This window comes from Phallusia mammillata, chromosome 7 (assembly GCF_965637545.1).
Source record: "Phallusia mammillata chromosome 7, kaPhaMamm4.hap1.1, whole genome shotgun sequence".
NCBI classification, from domain to species: Eukaryota; Metazoa; Chordata; class Ascidiacea; order Phlebobranchia; family Ascidiidae; genus Phallusia; species Phallusia mammillata.
This window is the reverse complement of record NC_137258.1, coordinates 21817795-21841543: the sequence shown is the minus strand read 5'-3', so window position 1 is coordinate 21841543 and position 23749 is coordinate 21817795. Positions and strand designations below refer to the sequence as shown.

Genomic DNA, 23749 nt, shown 5'->3' with positions numbered 1-23749 from the left:
AAGTGTTGTGTATTGCAAAGGCTGGCGCACAAAAGCACAGTTTTAGGTTAAATGTTGTTGTATAATACATTTTTCAAAGTGCGAAATTATATTAAAACTAAATCGTCGTTGGTTAACATTGCCACTTTTTAGCAACAGAATTTTATTCCGTCCACTAATAGGTTATACCTTTGGAAATTAACTGAGCATATAACGCTGGTCGCATTAAATAGGTTAACTTTACTAGACAAAACCGTTTTTAAATAAAAACCATTTGGCAGCAAATGTTGTCGTACGGATATTCGCTTATCGGCGAACCAGAACTATTGAAACGCTTGATCAACTTAAACCTAAATGTTAAGCATGACAAATTTATTTGCTTTTCCATGTCCGTACACTTGACTTTGTCGGTTGAACAAAAGCTATCAGTTGTGTAGATTTCCGTATCCTGTCTACACGCGTAGATTCGGGCTAAGCACAATTTATCTGGCTATAAAAGCGTGGCTTGATTCCAAGGCAAACAACCCACGACGGCCGAGCTACCGACGAAAACTCTGCGGCTGTTGTGAGTTCTGTTCTTTAGCACGGCGACTACGGTTATTCAACCATTGCTGACTGATCAGGCGCTCGACTTGGTGTTTTTGTACGCAGATGTGACAAAGAATGACAATGAGCAGAGTGAAATAAACACAGACCTCGGAGTTATGTTGCTCTGATTGGTAACATGACGTAGTAGTCGTTGGGTTACCGCTCTACTGAAAGTTATATGCTTGTAGAAGTTTTCAAAGCGCTAAGATTCAAGAAAGAGGCTGTATTTAAGCCGTTAGTAAAGTTTCAGTATTAGAAAGATACATGACATGCAGTAAAGTTTAACTACACTTTTATAGGCGTTTAAGACATTTGCGTTGCTTTAAGTTGTGTTTGAGCCTGGAATGTTGAGGTTGTATTACTATCTTGTATCACGTGTGTTTCATGTTGTATAGTTCAAAACGGCTCCCATACTTTAACATGTTAACGTGTGTTTGTGGTGATTCTGTGTATGTAGCAGATACCAGTTACCATATCCTTTGTAATCTTCAAAGCTACTTGACTTTTAGGTTAACAAGCTTTTTGTTGTTTTCTAGAAACTCGAAAGATATGTAATAGACGTGTTGTAGCAATTTATGTAGACTTTGCTATACCTAGTAATAGATATGGCAATGGAAAGTCCGTCCGTATTCGATTGCCTCTCAGTGGACGGAACAGCTTTAACTACCTCATCAGAGGCAAGCATAGACTCCGGTACAGAGACTGAATCTCACCGAAGCCCGAGCGACACGGAATATATCGACGGCGTTTTGGATCTAAACCTTCCGCGAACGGTGTCGTGTTTTTCCGACAGCGCCTGCCCGACCACGGACAACAGTCCCACCGCGCTCAAGCCACCTTCGCCAGTGTTGAAAAACTTCACGCCTACCCCAGCTATGACGTCAGTGCCCCCGCCCCCACCACCGATGACGTCAATCCCGCCTCCACCCCCACCTATGACGCCAATTCCCCCACCCCCACCCCCAATATTGTCAAGTATCCCGCCTCCCCCACCAATATCAGGATTACCAATGTTTGGTGGCCGAAAAACTTCTAATGATACGATAAATAGGAAAAAACTGAAAAGGTTGGTTATACATATTTGCCATTAAAATTATGCAAGTGTAGTAAAAATAAGATAATTTTCACGTTATCGGTTGCTAAAGTTGGTTTTAGGTTGTCAATATTTGGGTTTGTCAATTGCTGGACTTTTTGGAAAGGCAAAAAATACTACACATGCATGCTATTTCGATTAGATTTTTACGAATCGATACTTATCACAATCATGTTCGTGATACAATCCTTTGTCAAGATAATGAAAAGAAAACAGTTTTTATCACTGTCTTTAGACTAAAATAAATTCTTTGTACCCGGGATAATATGATCTAGCAACCCAACCAACATAATACGGATTAGAAATGAAATGAAAACAGTCCTAACCAAGCTAATATCGCTTTTATCACTTTAGGCTGAACTGGGTGAAAATCCCAGACATTCAAATCATGGGCGCCGAGCAGGAAAACATTTGGAAGGAAGTTCAAACTGAGAATCCGATTAAGGTTGACTTCCAGGCTATAGAAGACCTGTTTGCTGTGCAAGATCGTCCCTCCTCTGCTAGTAGAAGATCCCCAACACAAAAATTGAGCTCATCTTCGTCTGCTTCCAGTCTTCTTGATGGGAGATCTTCACCGAATGATGTGAAAACCAGAAAGGTTGGTGTGGTTTTGTTTTGAAATCTGTTCATGTAACGTTTGTTAATTGAGTGAAAGGTTTCTTACTTTTATGCCATGGTGTGCTGTTTAAATATTACATATGTTAAAATGTGGAAAAAATACGTTAATTATTGGTATTGAAAAGACCAATTTTGATTTGAACTTATACGTGCTTTGTGGTGATGAAGTTATGCACATTGCGATGAACGAAAATGAGTTTAAACACGGTTGCCACGTATTTCAAGGTTGATTACATCAAAAACAAATCCAGTATGAAGTATAAAAGCTGTTATCGTATTGGTGCCTTTTGTAAGAGGTGCCAAATTTTGTTTGCCAAGGTCATGTTAAACATACAAGTTCAAATATGTAAGCGTGTCAAGTCGTCATAAACTATACATTCAAACATTGGTTAGCAAATACGTGGCAACCGTGCTTAAAACGTATTTTCAAAAGCCTTTACCGCAATGTGTATACAACTGTATTGGTACAAAGCGCGCATAAGTTAACTTTGGTTGTTTGAGCGCAAGAACGAACCATTTCACTTTAAGTATTTGCGTCATTCAAACCGTATGTGTTTTTCTGATGTCCAATGGGGCATGAAATATGAGAGAAGTTTTATTTTGGGTTTGGGATCCCCGCCCACTCCCAAATAAGCCCCCAGTGCTATTGGGTACACCCATTGTTTTGTCACCCATCAATTGAACATAGTAGGCGGCGTCTTATATTGGTTTCAAGTTGTGCCTGTTCATTTAGCGTGAATGAGTCTAGCGGTTTTATAGGGCGCTGTGTATAGTTTAGAAACGTCGCCCAATTCGATTTCGGGGCTACCACTGAACTTTTTCCATGTTAAACAATTGCTTGGTATTTAATAAACTAACACCGCTCATAAGTTACTAAGTTTGGTGCTGTGCGCTCTGAACTTCGCGCCTTTTAATCAAATATTCCGTGATAAATATGTGTCTTGAGTTGTTAAAGACCTTTGTTTCAAAATTGACTGTACTGTATTGGGTATTTTTTTGTTGCATGTCTTTAATTTTTGAAATCAATTTGATTTGGCGGGCAAATGGGAAGGCTTCTCTGCAAAACAAATTTCGAACCTAAAATCAATATTTTGAAATTTCAATACATCATGTTTGGTTGTCAAATTTTTATGTAGAACAGGTTTTGAATGTATTGTGTGAAAGACCAATTAAACTACTTAAACGTGTTTACCTTAAACAATTTTGGTGAATAAAATAAAATCCAATCAGCAAAATGAAATTTGATCGTCATTACGTCTACGCCGGCTTAAAATTAACGAAAAACCACAAAAGTGGAAGCCAATTTTACTTTTTGGCAAGCTAATAAAAGCCAGGCTTCCTATAGCACTCAAATACGAATTACGATGTCCTAGCATTGAGCAAAACAGAAAACCTAAACCCGTTATTCTGCTTACCGTGTAACTTAATCCTTTACCAAACAGCCCCTAATGATAGGAAAACAAGCACGTGCTCCCAAAGACCTGTAAAGTCAATTGACTACAACGATCAAAGCCGGTAAAGGGATCATTTATACTCGCACGGGTTTGTTAAACACAAGGGTTGCTGCTAGCGCCGTATTAACTAAGGTAAAAGGAGCTAATTGCCGGCTGGCACTGAGTGTTAAAAATAAAACGCATTTCTATTGACTGACTGATCAAGGGGGAGCTATTTTTAGTGCGTTACTGATGTGTGGCAAACAAGCCAAGCGAAAACGGTCATGGGTGATGAGAGTTCAATTTGCGAAGCTTTTCGAAGCAAAACGGATTGACCACAGAGGCCGGAAAACCTACAGACTTGAAACTTGAACTCAAATCACGAATTTTTTAGACATGATTTTCCCAAAATACAATCGGTTTTCTTGGAAGTTAGGTTTTTGAGAGCCAACTTATTTCGCGTGTACAGTTTACACCTAAAACGACAATAAAAACGGTCCCCCAAATTTCTCCGGCGGTTTCCCAAAATTTAGACTTGCAAATATATGGCTATTTTTTGGTATTTAAATGAAACACTTGCGGTCTCTTAAAACTACTTAGAGGTTACCCAAACCAAACCTTAAAAAAAAACCTGGACACACAAACCTTAATACATCGCATAAATCGCTGGTCTGCATGGACGCTTCACGGCTGATCCCAGTGTGAATGTGTTTATTTCACCCTAGTACAGTGGTTCCCAACCGGGGAGGAATTCCCCCCTAGGGAGGAATTTCATGATTTCAGGGGAGGAATTTATAAAAACTGTAAAAAAGATTACATTGCAAATGTTACAGAATATTTGTAAAGGATTCTAAAATGGACATCCCTTATTATAAGGTCTATTTCAAATTGCTACATTTTTTATGTCATATGACTCATATTTGTTTTTCGTCTTATGGGGAGGAATGAATAGTTCGAAAATGGGCAAAGGGAGGAATGTGACAAAAAAGGTTGGGAACCACTGCCCTAGTACATAAGTCCAAAGATTTGCATTTTGAACACAGTTTCAGAACCACCGACTTACCCACAGTATTCAATGAACAAAATCGCATTTACTTTGCGGTTCTATAATGAAAAGCTGTAAAAAGATGACTTGCCCAGACAGGTCGCATCGGGACGCCACCACACCCAATTATCCAATGCATTTTGTATTTTTTGTGCGCAACTAATAACAATTGATAATCTCTCTGAACGCTGGTGCTCAACGCCACCGCATTTGTTTTTCTATGACACGGAATGACAAAAAGTGCCGTCGTCATAGCAATGACCAAATGCGTAGACCACGCGAAACACAACGGCTAGTTGTGCTGGGATTTTATCCCAAACCAGACATAAATAAAACTTGAATTTGTAACTAAATAAACACAGCTTTGTGGCATTATAGTATTGTGTGAGAAAGGTGTATACCTGATCCATCGGCGAATTAGAAACATAGGGAAGTAGTAAACAAAGGATACTATAGTCTTTGTTTAGTACACAAACGTTTGTATACACGGATTTGAATTTAGGAAGATTTTAACTAAGGGTTAGGTTGGCGAATTTCCCAAAATTCCGTGTATTGTTATCGTAAGTTCACTAACTTATAAAATATTAGATATTCAGTGGTAGTTACCCTGATGAACGCGACCTGTATAGGACGTCGAAACGTTGGTATATAGATACAAGTGCTGGAAGAGCTCTATAAATTGAAATAGGTATATAGGTTATTAAGAAAGCGAGCGAAAAATAAATTGCTTGAAATAAACCTATTGGGTTCAACCATCAGCTAGGCAAGGTTTTCGGGGGTCACACTTACAGCTTTAAGGGTACGAAATTTTCCGGCCGCTATAAATAACCAAAAGGGCAGTAATGCACAACAAACAACACAATGCCTTTCAGTTTAACTTATCCAACCAACGCGACAATTAAGCGACTCCTTGACACACCACAAGGGCTCTGCAACCTCAACCCTTCAAGTCGCGCTTTTGTTTATACCGGACCGCCCGAATTCTAGAACACAGCCTTTGTTGGTCGCACGTGATCGATCGACAACACTATGACGTCACAATAAGTGCTGGTCAAACACTTGGGCCTTCGACTTTGGCACGTTGGTGGTCAGGGCCCGGGTGGGAACCTGCTTAACCCGGCATGTTGTATTGTGATCGAGCGTGGAATTCGAAAGTTTACGGCGTAACTTACTGGAACGAAGGTGGTAGGCGCGGCGGTGCTTGAACTATAAGATTAGGGCTTGGACGTTTTTCTTGGGGTTTTCTCCCTTCCAAGGGGTGTAGGAATGATGTACTTGGGGGCGTAAGCCGTTTCCTAAAATATTAATTGCGTTTCTCAAAACTTATCAACACCCAAAATATGTTGTGTGACGTTAAAGCATTTGTATAGGGTTGTTATCTTTTTTTTAAACTTAATACAGTTTGAGACACTATACGCGGATCTGGTCGTACGTTTAATGACGAAAATAACAGCCCAACTAGACCTAAAAAGCGACATGCTTTATCATACAAACGTTTCGACAAATGCTCATGCCATCGTCAGTGTTATCAAAGGCCACATCAGTTACACCCGTTTATAGGAATGATACACTTAGGGCCGTAAGTCGTTTCCTAAAATATGAAACGGCGTTTCTTGTTTCTTTAATGTTTTGTGACGTTAAAGCATTGGAGGGTTGTTGTATAAACTCTTTTGTTTTAAAACTTAATATGGTTTGGTGTGAAACCGCAATGATTGAGCTTCGTTCGTATTTAATACTTTTGACCTTTTTTCAGCTATTTTGTTCCAAAGAGACAAATAAGGTTTGGCAAATGCACTTTTACTGGTGCAAATGCGGTTATACGAAATTTCTGTAGTATCCTATTTTGTCACCATTGCATTGTTTAAAGCCATAAGATTTGCCGGTTATGCAAATACGATTATTTAATCAGGTGTGACGATATTTTACCCAAAGAAAAGAATACAAACACTCGGATTTTACCGCAAATATAATAACTTAAAATAACAACCAACCACAAAACCACTTTTCAAATACACTTTGTGGGTTGACCATATTTTACCAGCATACCAAATAATAGCAGAGTCATGGTTTAAAGTTTATATAAAGCCTGTTTCTCCTGACAGACCCCAGACCACTGGCGCCCACTTATGGGGAGGCGGGGAGGCGCCGCCTCCCCGGGTATTTGCGTCGCTGACTACGTCATAAACAAGTTTTGCGTTAATTTATGCACATACAGTTTTGTAGTAACTCTGTACTACTGCACAGTCAACGACTGCTTACGGTAGTTTGAACAGACAAACCTTTCTGAAAAATCAAACAATGCATATTGTTACGTCACAAACGTATACTTGAAGTGTTATATGTAGGGTTGCCATACCGTCCTTATTTTGAAGGGCAATGTCTTAGAAAAAGTTTTTGTCCTTATTTCCAACAACTGTCCTTGTTTTTGACTTAAGTTCTTATTTTGTCTTATTTTTAACAATTACAAGTCAAATCCCCGCTAAACCTAGACCTGGGCTGTCGTGAGATGCACTAAGTGTTTTCTACGAACAAGGAGTTGGAACAGAATGTTCCTGGCAAAAAGAAATATGACATGTGATATGTCAAGGCTCATGCAAAGATTTGTTCAAAAACGTTTGTTTCGTTTGACATGAAAGTCGAATTGTTCGTGTGTCCTTATTTCGAGTTCCATGTCGATGGCAACCCTGGTTATATGCAATGAGCCATTGGATAAAAACATGCAAGGAGTGTTTGCGAAAACTCGGTCAGTAACATCGACACAAATTGACATCGTTTAGAAAGGGGGTAGCCAATTTTTTTCAGGGTGAGCCGCATAGCATGAAAATGACATTGACGGCCACATAGCTTACAAGCGAAAACGCAGCGCCCGTTCCGCAATTGTGGTCTACAAAGCGCTTTTGTGGGACCAGCAGGAGCTACAATATTATTAAGAGATAGCGCTACTGTCGAACAATAAAATTATCTGGCATAAATTACTAACTTCTCACTTATGTCATCACAATTAACAAAGAAAGGCAACTGTATACGCACAGTAACGAACGCATGGGTACTTTAAGTCTTGTCTGTGATGTAACAAACTGTTTTTGGATCATTTTTATGCGTCCTGTGAAGTGCAGAACTAGGTAAACTTAAGACCACATGTTGTTGTGGGTACACTTTCGTAGCAAATTAACTTTCAACGGTTAACTCGTTGTTTTCCAAGATATATATTTAGAACAAATACCTTCGCGGGCTTTACTTTGGTAATTGCTGATTTAAAATAAACTAAACTTAAATGCGTTACATGCAATTTGCTGTGTAAATAGAAAACATGGTTGAAACCAACCAAACGACCTAGAAACGATTATTATAATGGCTTTTTAGACGCATGTGCGCCTTGTTGCGTAAAAATAAAACATGCTTTGTAATAATTGTTCCGGGGAAAGAAAAAATGTTTACTGTATAGTTGGGTCGGCATCAGCTTCTAATGTATACCAGTACAGAAACACTGTAAAGGCTGTAACTTGCGACGTTAGGTGACGTCCGGGCTGAAAATATTTCCGTCTTTACCGAGCCGCCTCCCCGCCTATTTTAGCAAGTGGGCGCCTATGCCCCAGACGATGACTGGTTATAGTTTACTGGTTTTAGTTCCCTCAAAGCGACAAACCTTATCAAGTCAACATCCTAACCAATGTAAAACTTATTTGTGTACAACATCATACGCAAACTGTGTAGAATCATCTGGTGTTTGCTTTCACCCACGGATTTACCTAATTTCCTTCCGTTTTTTGACAGGTCAGTCTTCTCGACTCAAAAAGAAGCCTGAACGTTAATATATTCCTACGACAATTTAAAAGGTAAGTTACCCATTTCCATATCTTGTAAGTACGTCTTCTTAAGGTTGCAGGTTGTAATGTAATATAATGCAGTTTTATTGAGAATTGAGATGTTTTAGGACTGTTGAAGGATGCACATTTTTGGTCGGGTGCTTAATTTTCGTTTCACGCTTGCAGAAAGCAGGAACGTGCTTTGTACAGTGTTGTGTAACGAAGAGCGTTGTGTAAAAGGTTATGGGTTTCCAATTTTGTTGACCTTTTTTTGATAGAGTGCACATAAAGTAGTATTTTAGTGGTTTTAGGTAAGGGTCAATCCATTTATGTTCATCTTAACTACAATTGCGCAAATTAGAAAAGTTTCTGAACCATTTCGTAAAGAGGTAAATTTTAAACAAATTGTACGTTGAATCTGAACACAAAACCTACAAAAAATGCCCAGTATAGATTTTCCCACGCTGAGAAATTGCTTTTAAAAGCTCTGTCCAGTTGTGATCATTAGCCCAGTTGCTTTGACTTAGGTTTGGTGACAAACGGCAAATATTTGGTTTGGTCTGTGTGTTGTTGCCTTTGGTCAGATCTTTGGTATATTGACGTTCTTAGTCAGTGTGTGGGAAAGTTTGGTTTCTGCAAAATTGTTCTCACTGGAACGGAATAACCTTGTTTGTATACAAGATTTTGTATCCTGGGAAGATGTATCTGTCCCTGTGTCTGTGGCGTTATTGTTTAGGAAATCTCCACGGGCCTTTACTATGTTTACTGGGTTTAGTTTTTTAAACAATGTTGCATATTTTAAGCCGGTTTGAAACGAATGGACAGCATAGAATGTCTACTCTTAGTAAACAACGTTTTTAAGAAAATGATTTGAATAATTTTAATACAAATAGGGATTTTTTTAATGTGAAAATGCCACGTGCTGAAACGTTTGACAAAACACTAGCTTATGAAGAAAATTTACAATTTTAGTTGTGGACATGTCCGTATTATAATATTGTTTTTCGATTTTGCAACACTTTTGCGGGGTCAATGAGTTCATGGAAAATTGCCTGGTACTTATTGGTACTTTTACGTCGAATTCGTAGGTCCAAGAGTGACAATGGAGATTTTAATTAACTTTAACTGACAACGATTTTAAAACACACCTCCACGATACAATCAATCAGTTCATTTGCCATCCCACGAAAACTCCCACAGTCCATTACACACGGGCGACGCGCCATTGTGACGTAATAAAGGGACGAGCGCGAGACGTTCTAAACTGGAAATTAAACGCTTACGGGGCTCAAGATTTTCCGAATCTCGTTCCGGCCTTGTCGTCGTATCAAGCGCTTGTTTACAGCAAAGCACTTCGGCTTAGAAGCGTTGGCCATTAACTACCATTGATTGGCGCCTGCGAGGCCACGTAAAATGCCGATTGGGTTTACTTCTGCCTTCAACACGCCGTAACCATTGTGTGGCGTTCGCTTTTACGCTAAGTTTATCACCGCGTTAAACAAACAAACAAAGAGAACACTCGGAACGCGAACGAAGCTACTTCGGTGTGTGTCGTCATGGTTTTTGTGCCCCTCTAAACTGAGGAGTCGTTGGCTTGAGCGTGTGTAAAGTGAAATCCAAGAAAGATTTAAATGCTGTTCATGCGGTATGGTCTACACTCTACACATATAGTGTCATTACGAGACGCTAAGAACACCTAAACTGATAAAAAAAATTCATTGTTTTAAATCTCCTACATTTCACGCACCTTGAACAGACTGGGAAAGTTTTTATTTGATTTTTTAATTAGGAGCATTATAACAGCTTAAAACCATTGTCAAATTTAATGGGTTTCTTATTGTTTTTTTCCCAAATATCACCACTTCATTTTAATATCCCGCAAGTTTTAGATTCCAAACATCTTCACAGAATTGAATGTTGTGAGATTATATAGTTTAAGCATTTCATATATTTTCACATGTACAATTGGTTATCAATATCAAGCGTTTGATGTCACAGAAGTAAGCCAACTTCAAAGCGGAAACATTCGCAAAATATGGCGCCAAGAAAGTCAATCAGACTCCATACGTCCAACATATAGGATACATTACAAAGACATACGTTGCATTTTTCGCATCCCTAAAAAACCATAAAAACAGATAAGCAAAACGACTTTGATCCCGAAAACATTAAAATCAATCGATTTCCAATCGGTCACATCAAAAGCGGCACTTTTGCCCCCATACTAAATTTCTATACACAGCTGGCATAGGGTTACAATGCTGTAACAATAGTGAACGCAGGGCAGTGGGTGGAATTGTGTTATTTTTGTCAAAACTCGTAATATCTTCATCCAGGTATATCACACAACAGGGTCTTGGTGTGCCGTGTTATTTTTCGTGGAAGGATCGCTATTCGGTCATAATACATTGCGTGAGAGCACCTTTAATGGACGATGTTTAGATTGCGGACGAAACATAAAGTTGCCCACGAAACTTCCGCATAGTGGCTTCCGAAACTGTCGTGGCGTCTTGGATACGTTTATGTGGCGCATTATAAATATTATGATACGTGGCGCTTGAGGTGCGATAACGGCACGCAACCTCTAACCCGAAAACAGATGACAATAGTAAATTAATCGTAACGGTATTTTGAAACTAAAACCTGTTAAAAAACCGTTGTGAGTTTGCACATTAACCGTGACATCATTAAAATCTAGTATTGCATCAGGCACTGTCTTGTGTTACTAGCTGCATGTATATACAACCAATGACAGAATTCGGTCGGTGGCGCCTGTTTTAGGAACTGGTTTACTTCAAGTACGGTTTTTAATACCACTCCAGCTCGACAAAACGGTACAAAACGTATCACTCAGTGCTGCTTCATATGAACGCAGTCATTGAAAGCAAGCATATATGTCCACATTAATATTAGTGTGTATAATATCAGAATTTTCAGTCTGAACCACACAAAGAACATTTAAAATTTGGTCTTCTATCAAATTCCCAGACCTTAAGTGTCTATTTTCCAATCACACGTACAAATCAAAGTAAATTCTCCCCTCAAATTGTAAAATTCCTCCCCGGTTGGGAACCACTGGTTTAGTGGTTCTCAAAAGGTGTGCCCAAAGGTAATGAAAAAGTTAGTTTAGATATATGATATTATGCTTAACTTCAGTGACAATGGAGCGCCATTAAAAATGTTTGTTATCTCATACGTGCGCACTGGTGCAGAAAACATTTGAGAACCACTGTTATAGTTATTCACATTTTGCCTATTTTTAACATAATCCAACAGTATTTAAGTCATGATATCATTGCCAGGTGTTCCGAATTCTATTGTGCATTTCCTTTGCAATCTTCTGTTTACTTTACTTAATGACGGGCAACCGAATGATTGTGATTGTAACCTGGTGCGCCTACGGCACTTGTTGCTTTCAAGTTAGAGGGTGGCCATCATGCATTAGTGTCTCTTGTATCGACTTTGTAATAACAATTCGATCACTTGTGCGAATGCCTTGCGGTTTATCGGTTTTACGCATTGTTAGATCATAAGAGTAAGTGTGACATAACAATGGCCCATATGTCGTAACAGTTGCAATGTTATAAAACCTTCGAATAAGGGATTTCTGGAACGTTCTCTTTGTATTGTTGTTAATGCTGTTCAAACAGAATATAAATATGTGGATTTTGAATTTTAGGACGTTTTAAATGCTAAAAATCGATTAAAAATCAACTTGCGTTTTTCTGTGTGGGGATTGGAAATTATATGAATGTATTTTTTGCTTTAAAAAACGATAAACAAGTAAATTATGAAAACAAAGAAGAAAAAAAGCTAGTTTCCGCCGTATTTGGGAATTTGTGTGTTTTCCAATATTTTATGGCAAAATCTAGAAATTTCCGCGTTCCCACCCATAGCAATGTTTTAAAAATAACAGTCATTGAAAAAAACAGTGGGTGGAATACTTGTGGCTGCCCCGAAAACACAGTCGATGCCGGGTTTTGCTAAGCAACGGTGTTCAAATACTCGCAAACTCGTGCAAGTCACAACTATGACTGTACAATGGCATTTGATTCAAGCACATGCCGTGTTGATTTTGCGAATGGCGATGCGATGATTGTCGCTGCGGTGCGGTTAAAATGTCGTCCCAAAATTTTACCCACCCAAAAGTGACGTCATAGAATATGACATCATCAGCTGATTTTGTTGTTAAACTACACACGTGGTTTTTAACTTGGTTTTACAAAACTGTATGAATGCTTTGAAAAAAGTTATAAAATTGAAAAAAGGTGGTTGGATTTTATAAAATATGTGGTTTTCTAAGAGAATAACGTAAGAATCCTAAAAAGTCATTCATAGGGTTTACGCAAGACCGCAAATACCTACGAAATTCAAAAAATGCATGTTTTTCAACTTTATATAACTGATTCGTTACTTTTTGTTCTCAATGGCGTTCGCGAATAGATTTACTGAGGCAAAATAATTTCAAGGTCAAAAAAGGGTTTGAAAAAAAAAACAGTAACTCAATGGTTACTGTTACTTACTGTATATTCACTTAACGGCATTTTTTCATCATGCTAAATTGCAAATGTCTCATGTTAAAGGCCTTTTGTACGCTTTCCGATCAAAAGACAACCACACCTGTAGGGATAACCACAAAAAGCCTTTCTGACGTCACAATCAAAACCGGTGAGCAAATCACGCAAGCAAAAATCCCGGCTTCAAATGTTCGCGAACCGTTTCGCTTCATAGATCCTCAAAAGGCGGAAAAACGAAAACGCCAATTACCAACCTAGCAACACATGTACGTAATCTGTGTTACTACATCTCGGCTTATGATTGTGCCATTGGTGATCCTCATAGCATGCTGTCCATTCACGCTGGAGTAACTGGAAATGCCAGCACATAGAGCGCTAAATCCCAAACAGCATGTGTTTAGACTGTACTGAACGGGTGAAGTTGGTTATGGCTTTGGCCTGTTTACTGTTACAAAAACATGACTGACATGTTGGTAAATTCGTGGAAACTGTCTCGACTAAAGCCACTGTTATTATCAGTGAATTGCAATGATAAAATGGCCACATTTTATGTCAAATAAATGTCAATTTGGTGTTGATTTAAGCAGTACGTGTATGGTGCTCTTCAGAAGATGTTTTTGTAACATATTTGAACCATGTTTTGGGAAATTTATTTTTGCTTACTTTCAAAATTTAAAACCACAAATTGCCATTTCACATTATTGGACAACAGTATATGCCACAAATATTGCATTACTGCAAGTGGTTCGATACCTTTGCGATTTTTTCATGACTTGATTGATCAGACATGTTTATGATTCTCCGGATCAGATGGTGCTGTTGGCCATCTTCTAATACAGAGCAATTACTTCCCTTGAACGTGTTATATGACGCTAAATTTACTTAATAAGACACCCTATTGCATTCCAGCACTATTGAAAACTGAAGCCATTGTCTTTAGCTTTGTTTGATAACAATAGCATTGGAATGGTTGCATTGTTGTTTTCAAAAGTTTGGATTTAGCAACGTAGAGGTTACAAAAGATAGTTGCAAGTGTTTAAAAGGTGTTGCTATAAAGTTTGGTACACACAATAATCGAAATTACGTTAATACACCATTGTCAGTTTTAAATGAATGTATATGTTACTCTATAAAGCCAAGTTTGGCATGTTTTTGCCAATTTAGCTGTATTGATCACAGCCTGCTATAAAAGTTTTGAATACCCATAGGTTAAGTTTACATGCATCCAAAAGCAACACACACCCCCCAGCAATAAAAATGCAATGTTTTACCCCCAATAAAAGGCAGGTTCATGATGTACCAAGCTACCCCCGTGTTGTTTTTCTCCCTCAAACCCCTTTGTGGCAAGGTTAAATTTTATTCAGAGTCATTCTGTTGAAATGTAACAGACCGAAAAGCGATTACGAAACCGGTGTGGAATTTTTATGCCTTGGCCACGAATCTAGCTAAAATTACAAAGTGCTCTTACACCCATAGTGACATCACAAACACTTTGTCACGTGATGTTGATTCGGTTACCTTAGCTGTGCCTACATCAGTAAATCACTCCTTCTCGCCAGCGACAGTCCACACACGGGGACAATTTAAAGCAATTTGGGCGCCATGCTCTCTTCTGATATAACTTGAAACGGTGACAAGTCGAGGCTTGTGCTACTGTTACTGCCTTTTGGATCTTCATTAGTTTACGGTGAGCCTTTTTGCCTATAGCGCACGCTCCAAACGTAATCTTTCGGTAAAGCCTTTTGGGCTGGCGCACCTTTTATTGGCAACATAAACAAAGTTTTGTGCGGTTTTTTGAAGTGATCTTGGTCGTTTTTTGCCCTTTGTTGTGTTGATAAGAGACGAAAATTGGTTTATTTAGCATTTTAGTGCACTTTAGTGTTCGGTCGTACTGACATTGCACCACAAAAGCGAAAATTATCTTGGGCGCTTATTGCCAATTACATCTAACTGCATTTACGAATATGGCAGCATAATAGTTCAACATGGAAGGATATAATAGTTTGCTTTTTATTGCCCAAACACCTAATTCAAAATCTTTGCATTGAAAATTGCACCATTTTTACAACAGCCAAATAAACAAATATTTTATAAAAACACAAATACTTTTGCCACATTCATTGCTCTTATTAATCACTAAAAAATCGCTGGTTTACTAATTGGTGCTACACATGCACATTTGTTGAATTAAGCACACCCGTTCTACCATATGTTTGCGTTTTCAAGTATTGGTACGCAGTGGACACGTTCATATGTGTTCTCTGCAAAGAACAGATCACGTTTCAAGTTAAGTTTTGTATTGCTTGTGCTTTCGAGACGGCTGGCCTGAATGTGATTTTGACGTCACAATGCATATTTGTTCTTCTGGGCGACTTCTGCAAACTGGCCGGCTTCGAATTCCAAACGACGGTCATTAAATGATAAGCTTTTGTTCCAAGTTGACCACATTACGAAACACCTTCTTAACATAGTGTCGTGTTTATGTGTATGTCTAAATTCGGTATCAAGCATTTGTTGGTATTTTTTTTGGCTGAATTTTAGTGACATATTACACAGCAAACCTTAATTAATCCGGATCTTCGCCTAATTCGAAAAATACAAATAATTTGTAATGTGGTAAGGCTTTAACTAATCGGCATCAGTTAACCCGGACCCGTTCGGACCAAAACAATTGTCCGGACTAACCGAGGTTACTTGTAGTTGGTTTTACCGATGGTTACATGACTTTGTTTTTCTTTTCATAATAGGTCAACGGCTGTGTTGGCCGAATCAATCAAGTCTTGCGACGTGTCGTTCATGAACTCGGACAAACTGAGAGCTTTACGCAAATTGCTGCCCGACAAACACGAAATCAAGACATTACTGGGTTAGTAACCACTGGTTAAAGCATTTATACATACATATTATGTTCTCAATGGGGCAAAATTTTCTACAACGTTTTTGGTATTGGCTTTTAACTGTAGTAGTTATGTCTGTACGATAAAAACGAGAGCGTTTTATAATTTGTGTCATAGCAGCCTTGTCCGTTATGCGATGTTTAGAAAATTTGGTATTAAAACAGTTAATTTTACTGGAAACACAATATAAATTAGAGATTACACAGGTTTATTGTGCAATTTTTAGGTGTACAGTCGTATTTATAAATACCTATAAGCATGTTATTAAATCCAGCACCAATAGAGGCCCTGCGTGAAATGCAGGCAGTTCGAAACATATCTGTATGTTTAACATCAAAGTTTTTACCAAAGTCAATTAAGCTTTTTGGGCCAACATACATTTAAAGCCTTTATTGTGAATACAAAGTCATACACACGTACACAAACAATGGAAACAACGCATCAGATACGAATCAGTCATTGATGCAATATTTTCGTTGCCATTTCTGAATCATCTTTAACGCCTAAAAACACCATAACATTACCGACTGTGGCCTGATTGACGCTTATGCGACCGTCGTATTGCGTGAACGACCCAAGTATTACGACTTTGCCATTTGGTTTTTATGACCAGTCGGCATTTTAAGTTACGACTTCGGTTCGTTCGTCGAAAGGGCGAAGTTATTTCAGGAATTCGGTCTTGAACTGATTCACGAGAAGTTATGATTTTTATGTTTATGTTGGACTGTGGTCGTTTCTTTGACAAAATGATTGCTATGTGTATATACTGTGAACTTGTTATAGTTACTTCCAATAAATCTAATGTACACTTTTCCAAAACAGTCCTTATTTATGCAAAACACCACAAAATTGCAACTAGTGTTATGGTTAACAAGATTACAATTCAATTCTTTTTTTGACAATGATTAGTCAAAAGTATACGATTACTTCACGGCAAGACATGTTTGCTTAATTTCGATAAGTGGCGCAAAGAGCTAAATTATCTATTTTGCACCTAAAGAGGTTTAGGGTTAGGAAGCAAGTTTTAACAAAAAATACATTAGGAACTGAGTTCTAAAGTTAGTTTTATTGAATTTGTAATGATGATGCCTTAGCCCAACACTAATAACTCTAACCGTCAGCATTTTGGACATATACTGTTTAAAATAGGTATCCGTGCTCTTTGCGCCACCCAACGAAATTTAGCTGAATGTGGGTCTTCCGTATGGTGTTAGTAGAATTTCCCAATTTCTTTATAACTTTTGGTCGAATGGTCCAGAGCGCCTGACCCATATACAGACACAAAAAACTGATCGGGATTCGTCCCCGGGAGTGTCTTGGGTTTGAACTCCGTGAAAAAAACTAAAAAACTTATTTTTAAGGAATTTTGTATTTTACATTGTTGTTTGTGTAGAATATTCGGGTGACGTCAGTTTACTCGACAACGCTGAGAGTTTCTTGCGTCGTGTGATTTCTATACCACATTATCACGTGAGAATCGACGCGATGCTCTTGAGGGAAGAATTTGACCACGCGATGTCGCAAGTTGAACATTCAATAGAAATCCTAGTTCAGGCAATCAAAGGTAAATTCTATATCAAAGAACATAAATTGAATAAAATAATCTTAATTGTGGCAGATTTTTAATGTTCAAGAACATACAAATTACGATTTTTACCAATTGATTTGACAAACACTTTGAAAACGCGCAAAAACTATAGCTGGACTTTTCTACATATATAGGCTGTTGCTGCCAGGCATAAGACCAAATTTATAGAGATCTTCTGGCAATATAATTTTTGTACCAACGTTTCGACGTCCTATATACAGGTCGCCTTCATCAGGGTAAATAACATTAAATACGAATTGTACAGTGCACGATAAACTGAGGAAAAACTGTCTTTCCAGATTTGCCAGAAGAGCTCTATAAAGTTCGCCTTTTCTACTGTCTTTAATTCCTCTTTTAGGCAGCACACTTAACTTGCTAAAGCTGCACACTCAAGTACTAATAAACGAACTGAAGACTTTTAAAATACAGCTTTTACTTTTCTTTGCAGAGATTCGTAGATGTCGTGCACTTCCGGCTATTCTCCACTTAGTTTTACAAGCGGGAAATTATCTAAATCAGGGCGCCACTTTCGGCAATGCTTCGGGATTTCGTCTTGCTTCTCTTCAAACACTCAGCGACACCAAAGCCAATAAACCGGGGATTACCCTAATGCATTACGTGGCTATGGTAAGCTTTTTACACTTTAAAAAAAAATTTCGTTTTTATTTTATTTTACTTATCAATTCCAAATTTAGCTTCTACAGCAGCGGTTCCCAAACTGGGGTCCGCGGTCCTTTAGGGGTCCGTGAGGCAATTTTGGGGGGACCGCGAAGCGGATGAAGTAATTCTATAATCTTATTTGGCGTCAGTTTGTGCCACTAAATAAGTTTAAATCTAAGTAGAATTTAGAATCGACTGTCTCCATTGCTAAACAATTGCCTTTATTGAATGACAACTATCAAAAAATGCAATTGTTTGCGCACAATCGTAATGTTTTTTTACTGTTTGTGATGTCACATGCTGTCTTTGGATGATTGTTATGCGCAATTTTGCATAACTAGCTAAAATCCTGCAATCAACTTTCGTTTGTGTGAAATACACATTTAGGCTTAAGGACCGCGAGCCCTCGAGATAATGGCGAAGGGACCGTTTTGAAAAAAATATGAAAAAGTTTGGGAACCACTGTTCTACAGTAAACCTCGGTTAAACCGGATTTAGTTAATCCGGATCTTTGTTTAATCCGGATCAAAACTGGAGGTGATTTGTAATGTGACTTGAACTATTTGACATCGGTTAATTAGGATCTTCGCCTAATCCGGACTAATTTTTTGGTCCAAACGGGTCCGTTTTTACTGCATAACAAAACTAAATACAAAAAATTAACGAAAAAGAAATCGTAGAACGCCATGCCAATTAAAGGCGTTGTACCGAATCACTTAAAACTAAAGCGATTTTCGAAACATTATATTTACACACATATTTTTACAACCAAATCTAACAAACAACTTTTCACCACTAGGAGCTGAACAAGAGCAATCCTCATATGATGTCATGGGTCAATGAGATTCCAAGTGTTGACAACGCATCGAGAATTTCAGAGGAGGAACTTACAGAGGAAATACGGAACTATAGGATCAGAGTAACTAGTCTCAAAAACAAAGTTACAATCGAAGTAGACTCCGAATTCCGTGACAACGTCTCCCAGTTTTTAGAGGTAAATAAAATTGGTAACAAAAAAGCGAAATTTTCTCTGATTCATGTGACGGAAACTTTAAACCAGGGGTTCTTAACTGGTGTCCCATGATGACTTTTGGGTGACGTCATCGCTTACCTAACAATTCCCCTTTTAACCTACAATGCTTTATGCCATAGGTGTGCCATAGGTCCACTGTTTTGCGCCACATAATTTTATAACGTTGCGCAGCTACAATTCCTGCTTGGTGATTGTTTAACTACAATTTTCTCGCTATAGTTCTTTTAACAAGCAAAGTAGACTTAACTCAACTTGTTACAGGAAGCAGAAAATCGACTCAACTTGATCCGTTCTGCTGAGGAAAATCTCTCCGACTCTTCGAAAGAGCTGGCAACTTATCTGTGTGAAAGACACGAGAAATTTTCGCTGATCGAATGCTTTCAAATTGTCTCCGTCTTTAGAAAAAAGTTTAAAGATGTTACTGAAGATAATATAAAGCGGGAAGCCAAAAAGAAAAGGTAACTAATATGCAATTATGTAGTAAGTTAGGACTTTTTCTTGGATACTGCTAATTTATAACTTCTGGGTTATAATGTTTATAACAAAGTGAAATTAGAGGTCTTTAAAGTTTGTTTCTTTTTCGTTTTACTAAGAACTTGGAATTTACATCAAGACGCATTTTAGTGCAGTTATCCAAACAATTGAATTTAATTTTGAAAAGTACAAATATGGCCTGCTGTTTGTCAATTTAAAAGCGAAATTGGTGTTTGTATATTCGTTCTTCCATATGCCTTCTTTTGTAAAGTTTTGGAAAATATACAACGATTAATCGCATAACATAAGTTGCTGAGCTTTATGCAATTACCCGGATTGTGAGATTAACCACTTTATTTACTTAACAAATGGCAACGGTTGTTTTTGTGATCCCTACGCAAATAAATGGATTATGCGATTATCCGGATTGCCTGTAAATCTTATTCTTCGTGTTTAGCAGACAAACCACGAGAGTCGGGCAAATCCGGACACAGATGATTTCCGATCGAACTACGACCTCGACTGACCTCAAAACCCCTGGGAAACAAACTGAGGTCACTCAAGGTCAAACCGAACTGGGCAAGTTCAAACGCAGCAACACAATATCGACTCCGCACCAAAGGTATCAGGGTTTGACTCGACAGGATAAGGTATCGGATGAAACCACGGAAAATCGACGATCAAGGCTTCGTAAATACGACCTTTCCCATATCCGACGTTCTTCACTCGCCAAGCCTTCGCCTACAGAGATTTTAAAGTTGTACCAGCAAAGCACAGTGTCTGACGATGGCAGCAGCAATCAACAATCTATTGAGGAAACTGCTGAACCACCAGAAGAGCGAAGACAAGCTTGGATGCAAAAGAAATCTTCTGAAAATTTGTCAGATAAAGATCTTAACCTTACTAAGTCAGAAACTGTTAAAACTGATTCAAAACCTTTGATCGAGGAAAAAGTCAAACCTATCAGCGCGGACACGCTCTCTATCCCCACTCAACGGCGACGTAGAACCGGTTCGATGCGTAGCAGATCCCTGCGCAACGGATTATGGGACAACTACGATGGTCCGGATGAAGACATCATCCATCACCTTAGCAACCACGTAAGCAAAGACGACGATAGCGGGTCTGTTAGATCAAGACATAGTTCAAGTAGCCGTGAAGACCGAGAACGACCTTCAAGCGTGGCGTGTGACCTTGATGATGACCTTGAAAGCTCACTCAATCGTATCATGACGGGCGAGCGAGAGAGAGCTTTCGAAAGGACTCAGCTTCGTCGGTCGTATATTAGGCTGGGAAGTCTCCCAAGCGACGGTAGCGACTCCGATACAGGTTTGATCATGACCCCCTCGAGAATTAGAAGAAGACTCGGCCAGCGAAGGAGCTCTCCCTTGGCACAAGCCTCTGATGCTTCCATAAGCTCCGGCGGCGTGAATTCCAAAAAAATTGAAGATTTTGAATCCGATCCGTTTTCATCTAGTGTCACCCAAGCTCTCGAGGGTGAGAGTTCGAATCCCGCCGCCGCCAGTGGTGTTGTTGATCGGGACTCGAAACGGCACGACGATCTCCGAGAGCGCATTCGACGTTACAAGGAGTCCACGTCATCTGGGGAGGATTTAACTTCCACCTCCAGACGACGTAGCAGCAATACCTCCTTGACAGAATACTTGCTCAAACGCAAAGGTATTTTTGCCAGCCTCAATAAATCGTTTTTGACTTTTGTTAGAAACATAAGCGTGACAAAGTTCTAGTGTGTAGTAGATGTAGTTGGTAGTAGCGCAGTGGGATAGTGAGTAGTTGTATATTCTTGACCTTTTCCTTGACTCTCAAATCTTACTACAGAATCCATGGATAGTAGAAGCGACTCCTCGTGCTCTCAACCTGAAAGTCTAGAGCCTGAAAGCCAGGTTAACGACGCCCCAAAGCTGCCCAATCAGCGACCGTTACGTAGCGGACGAAGCAGTCTTACCAGACTTTCTGTTATGAACGAGACCATAGAGGAACAAACGGTGCCACTAGAAGAACAAGCTGCCTCAGTTGATAAGCCTGCGCCTACTGATAATACTGATGCTAAACTTAAGCATGCATCAGAAGGCACAGTCTTTGAAGGGACTGAAGATTCAAAGGAGGATAGTAAGTCTTCATTAGCGACAGAGGAACCTCAGCAGGAAGAAGTATTGGTGGTCGCTCTAATCGGTTATGAGCAAACAAGCGCTCCTTTGAATGACCAGGAGGAAAAAGAAAAAGAGGAGAAGATGGAAAGAGAGGAAAATAAGGTGAAAACTGCTCCTAACACTACTGTGATGAAAAAGAAAACACTGAAACCTCCTTCTACACCTTCACCCACTCGTCGACCTAAGACGCCGGTCCTCGGAAGAAAACAGTACGATACATCCCCAGCTAAGTCCTCCACATCAGTAGAGTCTTCCCCAGATCGACAAAATGCACCAAAGTCTAGAAGCCAAACCCCTACTAGCAAGACAGCACAGTCCAAGTCAACACCAACTAAAACCGCCAACAAAGGGCCGACTGTAACCGGAGTAAAAACTTTCATCAAGAAGCTTGCGTACAACAGTCCAAAGAGCAACGCCAAGCCTCCTACTTGTGGGACATCTGGTGGTGTAAAATCAAAACCAGCAACTATCAAACCTGGTTTAAACGCGAAAACGTTAGCAAATCAGGGTAGTGTAAACGCTAAGAAGGATAAAACTCCCGTCAAGACTTCTTTGGCTGCTAAGTCAGCTGCAAAAACAACAAAACCGTTGCCCAAGGGGACACGAAGTCCCTCTCCAGGAATCAATTCCACTCCTGTTCGCATTGTACCTCGCCCTTCTACTCTTCATCCATCCCGGCAAACGCCTTCGAAAAACAGCAGTCTAGTGAGTTGCAAACCTGCTTCTCGGCTTGTATCGCCAGTGGCCCAAAGAACTAACCGTGTTGCAACGCCGAGCCGGGATTCGAACCCGGTTCCGAAAACTTCCCGCAAAAGTGCAACCGGTTTGCCACCGAAAAATACCAAAAAGGCCGCGGGAGCCAAGAAACCTTCTGCCAAAAGCGCGACTGTGCGTACTACACCTGAACCGGTTTCGGAACCGGAGCCAACGGTTAAAGTGGAGATAGTGCCTCCCAGTCCCGATGAGTCGGTTCCACACGATAGTGATAATAAGGAAAATGATGCAAGTTCATTGGTGGACGCCGCAGAAACGCAATCAGTTTGCAGTGAAAGCAGTTCAAACCCTATCAAGGAAACGGATTTATCAGACAACCAAACGCCCAAAAAGGAGACTTTGAAACCGTCCCACTCGGGATCTTCAGCGCCACGTAGCGGCGTTCAATTAAATCGCGCCGCGCGGTTGCGTTTATCGAAAAAGAACATGAAAAAAAATTCTAGTAACAGTGCAGTGTTCGTGTGAAACCAACACTACATATCCATGTTCTTTGTTTTTGCCACAAGTTGCCTTACAAATTTTAAGTGAACACGATAAGTGTATACACCTCAGAAAATGTAACTTGCTTATTGTTTTATTCGTCCAAGTCTGTCTGTTTTAATGAAAACCTTAGCCTAGCTTTGTTTGTGTTTACCTCAAGTTTTGCACTGTTTGTGACGACTTTACTTCGCAAAAACGCGTGTTTGTGACAGCTTTTTAACAATCTACGTAGCCTATTGCCCTTAGATCATAGATAGGTAACTGACAAAGAACAATGCTTATCCAAAATATTGTTCCTCTTAAAACGAAGGTATTTGGAAGAAACCGTTGTGCTGTTGACACATATTGTAGTCGTGCTTTTCTAGGCTGATAGTTGACGTAGGCCTAAGTGTAAGGATTTTGACATTTTATTTGTTGCGAAATTGCTGCGCAAAGGCCCAGTGTGCCAAAAACGATTTGACGTTTTCGTTTTATCCTTGTTTTGTATAAACCACTGACATTGACATGCAATTTATTACTTTTTTGCGGGAATAAAATATGAGATGTTCCCTGTTTAGGGCAAATTCGTTGTCTGTTGGTTGTTTTACTTTGCA

At 39.3% G+C, this 23749-nt stretch overlaps 1 protein-coding gene across 2 annotated transcripts; it reads left to right on the top strand.

The window, feature by feature from the left end:
* Window positions 1-1078: 1078 nt before the first annotated feature.
* On the top strand, window positions 1079-23719 carry LOC145239150 (uncharacterized). Of its 2 annotated transcripts, none has more exons than XM_080102434.1 (10): window positions 1079-1633; window positions 2015-2258; window positions 8531-8592; window positions 15827-15945; window positions 17370-17540; window positions 18013-18191; window positions 19024-19218; window positions 19519-19715; window positions 20192-21411; window positions 21571-23719. In XM_080102434.1, the coding sequence occupies exons 1-10, from the start codon at window positions 1173-1175 to the stop codon at window positions 23139-23141; spliced, it is 4419 nt and encodes a 1472-aa protein (XP_079958560.1). In that variant the 5' UTR covers window positions 1079-1172; the 3' UTR covers window positions 23142-23719. The 2 variants fall into 2 exon arrangements, with proteins under 2 accessions (XP_079958560.1, XP_079958558.1); XM_080102432.1 differs by having other exon boundaries at window positions 20189-21411.
* The last annotated feature ends 30 nt before the right edge of the window (window positions 23720-23749 follow it).